General features: G+C 39.4%; 1 protein-coding gene across 2 annotated transcripts in view; it reads left to right on the top strand.

The window, feature by feature from the left end:
* LOC101851536 (ras GTPase-activating protein-binding protein 2) overlaps positions 1-13,934 on the top strand; it is a 48,070-nt gene that overhangs the window by 19,465 nt on the left and 14,671 nt on the right. Inside the window, exons 1-5 of one of the 2 annotated variants that reach the window (XM_005110032.3) lie at positions 3,447-3,552; positions 7,505-7,603; positions 8,122-8,203; positions 8,642-8,906; positions 9,806-9,917. In XM_005110032.3, coding sequence (XP_005110089.1) covers positions 7,509-7,603; positions 8,122-8,203; positions 8,642-8,906; positions 9,806-9,917 — 554 coding nt within the window. In that variant the 5' untranslated portion in view covers positions 3,447-3,552; positions 7,505-7,508. Of the gene's footprint in view, positions 1-3,446; positions 3,553-7,504; positions 7,604-8,121; positions 8,204-8,641; positions 8,907-9,805; positions 9,918-13,934 lie in introns of those variants that run through there. The other variant, XM_005110030.3, reaches the window with a different exon arrangement.

Genomic DNA, 13,934 nt, shown 5'->3' with positions numbered 1-13,934 from the left:
GCACACATGCACACACACACACACACACACACACACACACACACACACACACACACACACACACACACATTCACACACAAACACACACACACACACACACATTCACACACAAACACACATACACACACACACAGAGGGAGAGAGAGGGGGGGGAAGCATGCCAGTATGTCACAGGCTCAGTTTATCACAGGTCTCGACTGCCCTGCATGATAGAAGTTATCACTGAGATTCTCAAAAAGAGAAAATGAATTATTGATTGATTGTATGAATTGAATTTTACTTTTCAATTGTTATTTTAGGAAAGAACTTTCATTGTTGAAATTTTACAGACTAATTTGTTTTGACTTGCATACAGATTGTCATTGTTGTCAGAAAGGAAGAAATTTTGAAAAACACAAGCTGAATTGAAAATGTAGAGGGACTATCGCGACACCACCAATTTGTAGGTGGAGAATAAAAATCTTAAGTTACAACTACAGTGTTAAAGTGCTGCAATTATGACTGTCATCAATACTCAAATACTTAATTAGGCTAAATGAAATTGTGACGAACTGGGCAGCCGCCGGATAGAGACCAACACATCCTCATGTAGTGCCACATCTGAAGCAGATAAATACATGTATCCCCCGCCGTATCACGTTTCACATTTTGCGAGCTCGGAATAAGGCATATGCCTCGGGGTTTTGTTTTTGTTTTTGTTTTTGTTTTCTAGCCATCATGTTATCTTCGTTGTTGAATACCCAGACGAAATCGTAATTTTAGTTCATGATGTAAAGTGATGAGCAAATACAGGCCGATACAAATGTTCTGTTTTTCAAACATTATGTTCAGTTCTTGGCGCATTTCAAAGATTAATCAATCTTTGGAGCAGTGAGCCATCTGGCTGCAAGTCTGCCCAATGCTCGCGACACTCAGAATTTAACTATGGGGACCTATAGAGGCCCTCTGTGGTGACCTCGGGGTCCCGTGTGCAAGTTGCGCACATTAAAGATCTCTTGGTGGTCTAAATTCGATAAGAGTAGGCTTCAGCCGCCACCCGGGCAAAATTCAAAATTTCCTACCAACTGAAAATGTGTCCCGCACGCTCATATTATGACCTATCTTAGACAGTTGCGAGAGCCGTAAAACACTTACCAAAACAAAAACTGAGTCAGGGGTAATTAAGAGACCACACAGTCACATTTCTCCTTCATTTTTGAATAATCTTCGTCTCTTAATTCTATCCTCCTAAATCTATCCCAAGATATTTGATATCCTCGCGGCGACTGTAGATCTATTGCTTTTGTTGCTCGATCTTATCTTCAACCTCATACAGGCGTTATGTCTACATGTTTATAAGTTAAGCTGTTGGCGTCGATGTCCAGCCAAAGAATGTCATGTCATAATGGATCGGCGCTCCTATAATCTCATATATGTGCGTTCTTTGACCTCGTGAACACCCTTTCTTCTTGATTCGCTTATAATCATTGATCGTTGCCTGCCTAAAGTAACGCTTTCAAATTCTTGCATCTCATTTGTGTTGGTAAAGAACTTTCTTGCAATACATGTATAAAAATATGGTATTATCAATTATATCGAGCTAGATATCTATAGATCTAGTTCCTCGAAATGTGGGTTGACTGGGTTTGACTAAGTGATCGTCGCCTGCCTAAAGTAAAGTAACGTTTATTACTCTACAGGTTCACACACAAGGGATTTTAGAATGTTGGTTTCTGCGGCTATATTAAGCCTATTAGACACAATGTCAGGGCACAAACAAAAGTCGGCAGGTCAATTCACTCCATGTTGTTAGATAAAGCTTATATAAATTGTCAGGGCGGGCGCGTTTTTTAGTCGTTTTTGTTTTTACGCGTGAGCGCGCGTCGAGGTTTTGATCATAAGAGTGATTATCTCGCTAATATTATTATTGTTATTAACAAAGTATTAAAAAGTCTACGGTACGCATACTGTTTCTTCATCGCAGATTTTCATCTATCGCGGGAAATTCCCTAACCTGGCCTATTAATAATTATTCATATGAACGCACGGGCCTATATCCGAGAACCTGAACAGATGGGTGACAGAAAACTGAAACGTGCGAGGTTTTGTTAATTGTGGTCGTTGTTTTGTTTTTGTTTGTTTTTGGTGTTTTTTTAAAATTGCATATTATCAAAGCAAAGACAGAAAATTTAATGAACGACGAACCATGTTGAACTAACTAGCCATAGGTCTGTAGGCTACTGTAGATTGCTTTTGGTTAACCGCGGGCTCTAAATTTGTCAAATACTGAACAAACTGTGATCATGATTCCCCTGAACCATTCCAACGTGGAAAAAGAATCAAGCATGTACAATGTGTTAAACTCTATTGGTCTAATAGGTAGGACAGTAAATAATAATATAGTCTTTAAGCAAGGCCTATATAAAAAAAAGATATTTTGTTCTAGAACTTTTGTTGGTCACTGGTTTTTTTTTTCTGCATCTCCAAGCCTAAATTTAATTTCTTAAAACCTAATCTGTCTTCATAAAATACAAAGCCTGCAGGTAGGCTGGTACAAAACACAGAATTCTACACTAAGTGTAGAATTCTGTGGTACAAAATAAAATTTGTGCAGAACTAACAATAATGTTTTTGTACATTTTTATATTTACACTCGAACTACGAACACAAAGAGATTTGTTACTAGCCTACGGTACTCTAGGTTGTGTGTCCACCCGTGGTATTTCACTACATTTTAAAGATCGCTGTTTTTTTTGGGGCGTTTTTTGGGGGGGGGGGGGGGGGTTAATGGTACACGGGTGTCACACAGTCACACTGAATAAACCTGAACCACTGATTAGTATCTAGGCCTATTGCAATGGTACTCTTGCTGTGACTATAAATAGATATTCGTGTTGTAATTATAGTAGCAAAGATTCTCCACTACCAAGATATATTGCGATCTTTGATAGTAGTGTATCTCAATCACCCCCCCCCCCCTCCCCCCCCCCCCAACAATCAACTGATAAAAATTGGCGTTCTTTTGTGCCGATGAAGACATGGTAGGCCTGCATTATTCTACCCCACTGTCATAAAATCAGTGTTATGATAACATTTATGTGTTTACGAAAGCTCACACTCTTGAATTTTGGCTATTCTATTATTTTTATAGATTGTATTTTGATCAAGCCCAACTCGAGTTTTTGTCAAATTGGCCACAAGTACTTGCTTTTTTGGTTCAACAGGAAGGACAGGGCCCGCGTTCGGCATTATGTGTGCTGATGTTCAGAAACACGCGGTCGTCAAAGTTAAATCAAATTGTTTCATGTACATACAATCATTCTCAGCATTATTAAAATGAAAATGTGTTCAGAATCCGTTTCAAGTAAACTTTTCAATATTCTAAAAATACAGTCTGTTTCATGTTCAATTTGACCGTATTGATAGTAATACATGTTCCCGTTCTTGGACGGGGACTTCACTTTCCTGCCCAGGAGAGTCGATTCATGCGCAGTTCATTGTTTCTTCAGACCTGATCTGCGCACCATCCCATGTGTAAGGGATACTGAACTTGAGGAGAAATTTATTTTCTTTGTAAGTGTTTTTCATTTAAAATACGTTTATGTGACTGGCTGACAATGTAAATAAATTGTAACACGTCATTATTGTTTAGAAAAATCGCTCATGAGTGTACCTGTTTTTGTTTATTTCCAAACTAAAATTTCACCTCGTCGAGAATCTCAGTGTTCTGTACTTACTTTCTCAGTATGCACGGTGTTGAACGCGCATGTCATGGTTCCTCGTCTGGAGGAATGTCCTTATTCTATGAATTTGTCAAGTCTTTGTTCTGTCGCCTCAACTGCACTGGACGGATTTAAAGGTCTACGATTTATAAGTTGTTTCAATCCTCAAAAGGCCTGTTTTCTATAAACTGAATTCTCATCTCATTTGTTTCATTGCCATTGGTTGGTTTTTACCTCAGATTGATCATGCAGATTCGAGAGCTGTCGCCTACAGCCTACACAGTTCAAGTTCAGAGAAGGGGTTTTACAATTCGAACTAACCAAGAGTCCAAAGCTAGAAGGGACATTTAGGAGACGAAATAATGACTATGCAACTGCCCATTTTAGTGATGATATAGCCTATGGGTTTGATCTTAAAAAGTGTAGACCGGTCTCCTTTTGACTGACATCATTGAAGGCAAACAACAGCTGACCTTTGCTTTTTAATTGAATTGACTGAGTTGATCTCCTTTGTTTTGTCTTTAGTCTTACTTTAGTTTCAGTTTTAAATTAATTTTCAGTTAAGAGTTTTGGAATCAGAATCCATAGATCTAGGCCTAATGAAGCTGTAGCTTAATCACTTAATGCTAATAATCTCTGCCTTTGGATTCCATTGGCACTAGATATCTAGATCTAGTAGTAGTAGTAGATCTATCGATTCAGTTCGGTTGCTAGCCAGATTGACAGTGCAAAGTGGGTAGGCCTATTGTGGCGCAAACCGATTGCCTGACCCATCGCCTCAAAAACAAACACGTTTTGTTTTCAGGCGATGACTCGAGTGATCGGTTTTTCGATCCCCCAATGGGCACTTCGAATTAGAAAGGTAGCCTTGACAAACTGGAATGCCGCATGCATGTCATTGGATGGAAGTGGCTATTCTCACCCGCCCGGAAGTTCTCGCAAGATCAACTCCTCTCCTCTTCTCTCTCTCTGTCTCTTTCTGAATACTGTCTTTCGGTGTGGACGATCAAATTGGCCAAAACAAAGTTAAAAAATGATGTTAAAACACAAAAGTAAATTAGTTTGGTTGTCTACAAAGATGCTACGGCTATTTAACTTTTCGAATCGAGCCGAACTACGCGGGTCGCCATTTTGTTTTGCCCGGAAATTCTCGCGCTACTCCTCTCTCTCTTTCTCTCTCTCTCTCCACTGCCCACAGACAAAATTGTACGCTTTTAGTAGGCTACAGTTGTAATGGAACGTTTGTTCACGGCACAGAATTCTACAATTTTTCTGTTATCACAGTGTAGAATTCTGTGGTTTAGGGTGAACGCAACATTTGGTGAACGCGCACCGGGTGAGAATAGCCACAAGACTCGCCTGCACTATTCTCACTCCGGTGAGAATAGAGGTGGCCTCATTGGATTGGCCGGTGTTCTGGTGTGGTTTGCACCTTTCATCTCAAACCTGATCGGTCGTCATGATCTCTCCTCTTTTTTTATGTCACTCTGGTAAAATCTGATCTTCAGCCTTTATGACCGTGTCGTGTTGCAAGTAGTGCTGAGTACTAGATCTATTTTAAAACAGAAAAGGGTCTGGAGTCTAGAAAATCATCGTTTTAATCGTAGTCCTCTATTGATTTCTGTTGCATTAACCTTTTCATTGCTCTGTATGTACTATATGATGTTCCATGGATGTCACACGAAAAGATGGTACAATTTGCTGTTCCTGATTGCCTCTTTTGGACATTACATGATGCACGTTGCGCTAATCGTCTGGCTCTAATTCTTCAATACAAAGTATTAGCCTCAAGAACAGCGTGGATTTGTTTTTGCGAAGAAAATACACACTTGTTATTAACGATATAGCCTACACGCCAGTATTAAATTAAACTGCAAGGCTTGTAAGCGATCGATAAATATGCCTGCAGGTCTTGTCTTGAAGATGAAAAGTGCGTTCTTGCAAAAAAATGTAAACTCAATAATGGTAATGCTATCAAATTTTCCTTTTTGACTTAAGATTGGTAGTTCTGTTGTTTGAAACTATGGGTATGATATTGGGGATGAGGAAAGTGACACTGACACTAGATATCTAGGACTAGGTCCTTATAATTTGTAATGAGTTGACCATTTCTTGACGGCACGTTTACTGTCACGGAGATAATGAGACTGCTGTCCTGGCTGCTAACAAGCTTAGATGAAACGGATAATATTATCAGTGTTGAGAGCAGGACTGTAGGAATCCACACTTCCATGTGTAAAAAAGACCTGAGAGAGAAAAATGGGAAGGATCTCGTTCAGCCGGGAGTTTTTCAAACACACCCAAATGCTCATCAAATGCTCATGTGTTGCAATTGAATGTTTGATTTTTGAGGCTCTATTATATTGTGCTAGTTTGATAGCTTTTGCTTTTCATTAGTAGAGGTTTTGTAAAATCCTGGCTGGCCCCGATGTCTCACTTAAGGCTTCTTGAGACTCTTGTCTTTTTGGAGAAAGTTATGGACATAAAACGCTCTATTCGGTTTCTAGTGTGCTTCACAATCCTCAGTGCATGTCTCATGGAAGGTGGCTCTTGGACTTCTCATGATGATAGTTTGGTTGTGTATACTTGTCAGCTGTGGAACTGCACATGCCAAGTCAACTTTCCCTCCCACTTCAGAGCTTGTGCGGGTGGTTGGCGAGTGCTCTGATGTGGTTGGCTTCTTCTTTCCTGTCAAACATCTATCGTCTTTATCTCCCCTCCTTTTTTGTGTTTGTTAAACTCTCTCTTGTAACACCTTTATTATTTGACACTTATATGACGTTATTGTGTTGCAAGTGCCCCAAAAAACTTACTAGAACTAAACTTAGAGCTTTCTCCTTTTGCGCGACGTCGTGTTGCGTACAATATTTGCCGCTCTAAAATCAATCATGAAAGATTATAATTAGAGAAACAGTCTCCTTACACGCGACGTGACGTCTAGTTACACATAACCCGTCGCCTGTGATGGGTCCATGGATCAATGTAGCGATCGAGGGTCTCGTTGCGTGCGACAGACTGTGGGTGTGATAGGTTTAGAGCATCACTATTGGTTAAAATACCCAGCCATGGAGTGCTGGTTGATGCACCATGTGTGATTGTGTGTGTGTGTAGGATGTTCATCTTCAATTCGACTCAATGCAAGTTTTGTGAATCTAATCTTGTTGTTTTGTTTTTTTAACGGACAGCAGGAGGAGGAAGAGGAGAAGAAGAAGGAGAGGTGGAGGAGGAGGAGGAGGACTTGCACGAGATTGGCCATGTATGGAATCGAAATGTCAGTGGCTCGTAGAACTCCCGTCTGACGGACTTTTTACTACATTGTCCATCCGGACATGAAAATTTGCCACTGTTTCTTTTATGTGAATTGTCAGCCGCTGGGAGGGGGGGGGCTAAGCCAGTCGCAAGCGACGCCGTGTCGCTCATAAGTAGAGTGTTTGGTCGCAGCAACTGGAAATTTTGGCTCGATGTTGTTGCGCTTAAGGCAGGATGCACACCTTGTGACTCGTCTCTAGCGACTATCGCGCGCAACTAAACGTAGCGTCGTGCGTAAGGAGACATGTATAGGTTAACAGGGATGCTGACAGTTGTATGAGGAGTGCGTTGTCCAAAAAAACCCTCTGTGAACTTGGTTAATGTAGTGTGCTTGGCTCTTTACTTTATTTTAATGTTGGAAAAAATGAGGCCAATCAGTGCTTCTTTTGAATAGGTATTTATTTTATATGTCCCAGCATTGCATGTTTTTTAGTACCTTGTTGTTTCAATGTTTGCAGTTGTTGAACCATACACATTTTGTGTTCTCCCCACAGGACAATGGTAATGGAAACACCTGGCCCACAGGAAGTCGGCCGTGAATTTGTACGGCAGTACTATACTATGCTGAATGAGGCACCGCTTCACCTTCACAGGTATGTTTTTTTTAAAAAGTTTGTTCTTATAAATCTCTTTACTTTCGTCTTGTTCAGAGAGAGAAGGCAGGGCAAGATGGAGCTGCTGCAGTGTCTTAAGCCTTCCCAACTTTCCTCTCTGTCTGTTATGGGTAAAAGTGTTTTATTGTAAGGTTTTGTTTTTGAAGGGAGCATAATGTTTTGCTTTTGTATTTAAATGAGACAAACTTACCGGTGTTAAAAAAATTTCCTTCACCATCCTGAGAATGGCTACACAACAGCTTCTTATTCTCTGGCCATCAGATTTTCAGAAATTTGAGTAAAAGATGCCATGAAAAAATGATTTTTACTTGACAGGCCTTATTGATTACCCTTCGTGGAATGTAAAAGTCAAAGGGCAATACATTTTCTAGTCTTTTTATTCAATAAATCGGGTCCTGGAAATTGTGTTCAGGCGATAGCTGAAATTTTTTTTCTCTTGGGAGCACTTTTTTTTGTGTGCACAATACATTGCATTGTTTTACTTTTCATCCTCACAGATTCTACAGTAACAATTCTGCATTTGTGCACGGTGGAGTTGAGAAAGCCGGAAATGAACAGCCTCCTGTTGTTGGTCAAGAGGTAATGTATTATGTATAGGCGGTTAGAATAGTATAGTTTCATAGTGGCGTAACAGCGAATTTCCTTCTTTTTGGTAATAGGGGGGTACAAAATGTTCTGTCTTGTTGATTTCTGCCCAAGACAGATCTGGGCAGTATGAATTTCATTTGTCGTGGGCTTTCAAGTGTCAAAAAGTCTGGGGGGTGTGGGGATAACTGTACACATTTATGCTCAGTTGCAAGTTTTGAATTGAGTTTAGCAATTCCTTAGACTGAAGTGTGCTATAAATTTTTGTGATCTATGCATTGGATTGTTTGGGAATATTGAAAGATAGTTTGAGGCTGTTGCATTTATGTTGGGTCTTCCAGTTTCATGTGTAAAAAAGACAATCATTGCCTTTCGGTAGAAATAATTGAAGATATTTTGCTTTCAGTGTCATACACATTTATCTCACTGCAGGCCATCCACAAAAAGATTCTCTCCCTTGGCTTCAACGACTGCCATGCGAAGATCCGCCAGGTGGACAGCCAGGCTACAGTGGAGGACTCTGTCGTGGTCCAGGTGACGGGAGAACTCAGCAACAACGGGGAGCCCATGAGGCGCTTCATGCAGACGTTTGTCCTGGTGCCCCAGACCCCAAAGAAGTTCTATGTCCACAACGACATCTTCCGCTATCAGGACGAGGTGTTCCACGACGACGACGGGGATCCCGAGGAAACTGACCGTGAGTAGGGGGGGAGGGGGTGTTTGATTGGACTGACTACGAAAGATAGGGGAAGAACTTTTGTGGCTGTCCGTCAAAGTTGAAGGTTGACCCAAATTTTTGTCATCTAGAGTACTGGATGTAATACATGTATCACACACACACACACACACACATATACACACCCCATCCCCAAATTATTGGAGATCCTTCAAGAACTTTTTAAGTGAAGTCTTTTATTAGTGAGAGAGTTGCAGGTGTATATTCTTAAAATAGATGCTCAATTGTCTTTGTTCTTGTGGAACTATTATATCACTGACTCAATGTTGGCACAATCTCTGGGGGTTTCTTTAACTGTTTCTTTTTTCTATATGTATATATTTTTATTTTTTTTTGCTTTACCCAACTTCCTGCCTACTTTTGTATGTTTTTGAACCGTTTTTGTTATTTCCATGTCTCTGAAATATTGTAAATTAGAGTGGGAGTACTTCAAGTTTTATTGGTATCATAGATAGTGTGTATTTCCCAGGTTGGAAGTCCCGGCAGGGTGTTGTTGAAACTTGAATTGTTGGATGAGCTCTTAATGGCTCTCCACACCCACATGGCTCTGTCCTATTTGAGATGAAAGTGTAATTTGGAAGTTTTTGCCCTTTAGAGTTTTGGAAGTTTGAAGAAGTTCTTGATGGACCAAGGTCCCTAAGATTTTGCTTTGCTCATGGAAACTTCATTGTCATGGGAAGGGGGATGTATGTGGTCATTGTTTTAACTCTTTTTACACCAGGTGGAGGATGGTTTTGTGCTGTATTTTTTCTTCCTTGCTGAAAAAGTTTGTTGTAGTTCTTGTGTCGAATAGTTATGAATGTCATCAATTTCTCGTGGTTTTATTCAATGTCCACATATCTTTGTGTGTTTTCACATAGGATTTGTCACAGACCCAAGGCAAGAAATCTTGGAAAATGGATCCATACCGGATCCAGCCCCAGCCGTGGCGCAAGAAGTGCCCTCCAACTACTACGATCCGGTGCCTTTGAGGTAAATCTTTAAACCTATTCTCATGTACTCTGCTGTTCCCTGGTCTCGTTGATACATCTCGTTAGCCACGATGACAGGTGGAACTGAAAGAAATACTGCTTAGAGCTAGAGGCTGTATGTGTGTTTACACTTCAGTGTTTAGTTGTTCTTCAGGGTTCTTTGAAGAAGAGGAAAAAGTGCTTCTCGTGTCCCAAGATACTTGTCCACATGGAAAATTGGTTAGACACTATTTTTGTATGTTCTGTTTGTGAAAATACTTTTCAATTAGCAGATGCTGTGTAATTTAAAAAAAAAAAAATGTCTGTGTCTGAGCCTTTTTTGTTTAGTTCACCAGTCTTGCGAACACGTGTATACTACTTATGTCGTTAGCGGTGATGACACTTGGAACTTGCCCTCTCTTATGACAGAAAATGCTGAGAAGTTCCTCCTCGTGTACTCAAAACCTGAGCTAACACATCATTATCCAAAGTATCTTAAAGTAGAAGTACACAATCTACGTTTAGTGCTCACTCTTAATCTTTTTCTTTTGGGAAATTGTTCATAAACATTTGTTGCTGTCAAGTTTTTGTCTTGAATACATTTTTTTTTTTGTAGGGCATGGGTGTTTTGAAATAACCTGCAACGGTTTTGATGTAGTTGGAATTATTGTTTCTCAAAAGACAATTTCGGTTTTTCCGGTTGAGCAAATTTTGTTGGATCATCATTTTAAGATCTTACTGAAAGATGAACCTGTACTTTCGAATACGACTAAAAGCTTGCAGGTACAAATGGGCTTGTGTAAGATGACTACCCATTGTGTAGGAGAAGAGTGGTCATTACAGATAAGCAGTCCACTTATACAGTGTCATGAAAGAAAAAGAAAAAACCCAACAACCAAAGGGAATTTTTTTTGTTGGTGATTGTAATGGACAAGTGGTTGCTAGAGTGGGTTCGACTGTACTAGTTGATTCAGTTGTCAGTGGAAAAGTTGTTCAGGGATTCCCCAGCCTACATGTTAACTGCAACTTGTCAGTTGTGTTAGGGTCTTTGTGTTTTGTTGTTGTTAGCAGTGATGACACTTGGAACTTGCCCTCTCTTATGACAGAAAATGCTGAGAAGTTCCTCCTCGTGTACTCAAAACCTGAGCTAAGCGACTTAAACGAAACCCTTTCACTCATTTTGATTGTCCATACTACTGTGAATTAAAAGTACAAGCAGTGTTGGTTGTAGCTTTCAGTTCTTTTTGGGAAATTATAAAAATCTGTTAGTGCAAGATATGTTCTAAACTTTTTATCTTTTTTTGATAGAGGGAGGGATAAAGAATTACGACTCACAGGTGTTCACGTTATAATAGTAAGTGATGTTTTTAAAAAGAAATGCTCTTCTGGTTCGGGAATTTTGACAAATGCGGTTGAACCTCTTTTTAAGGCCACCCCTGTTAGATGATCGCCTTTATAAAATAATCACTTCCCAATCATCTCTTCCCCCCCCCCTAAAAAATATTTTTATTGTTGACATTATTAGGATGCGATGAAAGAAGTCTTCCTGTCTAATACAACCACTTTTCTTCTGAACAAAGGGTTTTGGACAGTTTTGACTTATTATAACTTGCGGAGTGAGCATATTAAAAAATTATCTGTTCCGTAATATCCAGTTGTCAATGCGAAAACTTCAAAACTTTCCCCACATTGTGCCAAGTCACATGCATGTATCATGTATATTGTTGTTAGCAGTGATGACACTTGGAACTTGCCCTCTCTTATGACAGAAAATGCTGAGAAGTTCCTTCTCGTGTACTCAAAACCTGAGCTAACGCATCAAAGAGAGAAAAAAATTCCTCTAACTCATCTTGATTATCCATACTACTTTGAGATACAAGTTCAACCATTGTTGAGTGTACCTTGAATTAAAGAACAACTATTTTATCATTTAATAGTGTCAGATGTGTCCTCCCCCCCCCCCCCCCCCCGCCTTTTTGGGTAAAGGGAGAGCAATGATACAGTGAAACAGCTTAAGTATTCAACAGTTGTGTTGTAAAGCATAATTTTTGAAAAGATCTCCACTCTGCTGGTTTCGCTAATTTTATTTGACAAACACTTGCTGTCTTGCTGCGAGACTCTACATTCAAAACTGTCAAAATGTGATGCTATGTAATGATTCAATAATCGATGTGGAAACTTCAATACTTTCTCCATATCATGCTATGTCTCATGTGTACCAATGTTGTTAGCAGTGATGACACTTGGAACTTGCCCTCTCTTATAAAAAAAATGCTGAGAAGTTCCTCCTCGTGTACTCAAAACCTGAGCTAACCAAGTGTAACGAAACCCTTTCACTTATCTTGATTGTCACTTATCTTGATTGTCAATACTACTGTGAATTAAAAGTACAAGCAGTGATGGTTGTAACTTCCAGTTCTTTTTTTGGGGAAATTGTTTTTTAATCTGTTTGTTAGTGCAAGATATGTTGAAAAAATTTTTGGGGTAGAGGGAGGGATAAACCTGTTCTTGATCACCTTTATAAAATAGTCACTTCCCAATCATCTCTCCCTCCCCCCCTTCCTCCTTTTTAAAAAATATTGTTGACATTATTATTCGGATGCATTGAAAGAAGTGCTCCAGTCTAGTACAACCACTTTTCTTCTGAACAAAGGGTCTTGGACAGTTTTGACTTCTTTTGTCTTGCAGAAAGAGCATGCACAATAAAACATTTAAAAATTAACTGTTACGTAATTATAATCCAGTCGTCAATGTGAAAACTTCAAAACTTTCCCCACATTGTGCCAAGTCACATGCATGTATCATGATTATTTTTGTTAGCGGTGATGACACTTGGAACTTGCCCTCTCTTATGACAGAAAATGCTGAGAAGTTCCTCCTCGTGTACTCAAAACCTGAGCTAACGCATCAAAGAGTAGTCTTGATTGTCCATACTACTTTTGAGTCAAAAGTACAACCGGTGTTGATTGTCCCGTATTTTTTATTTTAACCTTGAAAAAAAAAAGAATGTCTAAAGAAATATCAGTTGATAGTGTTGGATGTGTTTTGAACTACAAACTCTCGCGCCCCCCCAAAGTAAGTTTAGAATAAAGGGATGGGCATAGAAACGGCTCGAGTATTCAACGGTTATGTTACAAAACATTGTTTTTGGAGAGATACTCCTGGTTTGGTAAATTTTACTTGACAAATACTTACTATCTGGTCAGGAGAGTGCAGATTTGAATGTATGCCAAAATTTGATATGTAATGGTCCAATTGTTAATGAGGAATTTTAAAATACTGTTTCCGCATGTGCCATGTCTCGTGTGTACCAATGTTGTTAGCAGTGATGACACTTGGAACTTGCCCTCTCTTATGAAACAATATGCTGAGAAGTTCCTCCTCGTGTACTCAAAACCTGAGCTAACGCATCAAAAGGAAGAGACTCTTCTTGATTGTCCATACTACTTAGAAATACAAAAAGTTTTAAAAAATCTTTTGTATCAGTTTCCAGGTGTTTTTTTAACCCATTTCCCCCCGAAGTTTTGTGTAAAGGGAGTGGGAGGGGCGAAGAAACAGCTTCTTGTGTATTCAACTGTTATCTTGTAAACATTGTTTTTGAAAAGGTACTCCTCTTGTTGGGCCAATTTTGTTTGACACATTCTATCGTGCGATGAGGGTCTGTTTATTCGAATATGTGTCCCAAAAAATCCTGTTACACAATGATCCAATAATCGGTGTGAAAACTTCAGTACTTTCCCCGCATTGTGCCAAGTCTATTGTGTTGTTAGCAGTGATGACACTTGGAACTTGCCCTCTCTTATGAAAGAAAATGCTGAGAAGTTCCTCCTCGTGTACTCAAAACCTGAGCTAACCAAGATAAGAAAAACCCTTCCACTCGTCTTGATTGTTGATACTACTTTGAGTTAGAAGTAGAACTGATGTTGATTGTAGCTTACAGTTTTTTTGAAGCTTTGGGAACTGAAAGGTTAATAAAAAAAATACAACTTAAAATATTTTATCAAATGATAGTGTCAGGTGTTTCTTTATCTTTTAAAGT

The sequence above is a fragment of the Aplysia californica genome, unplaced genomic scaffold (genome assembly GCF_000002075.1).
Source record: "Aplysia californica isolate F4 #8 unplaced genomic scaffold, AplCal3.0 scaffold00843, whole genome shotgun sequence".
NCBI lineage: Eukaryota > Metazoa > Mollusca > Gastropoda > Aplysiida > Aplysiidae > Aplysia > Aplysia californica.
This window is presented reverse-complemented; position numbering and strand designations above follow the sequence as displayed.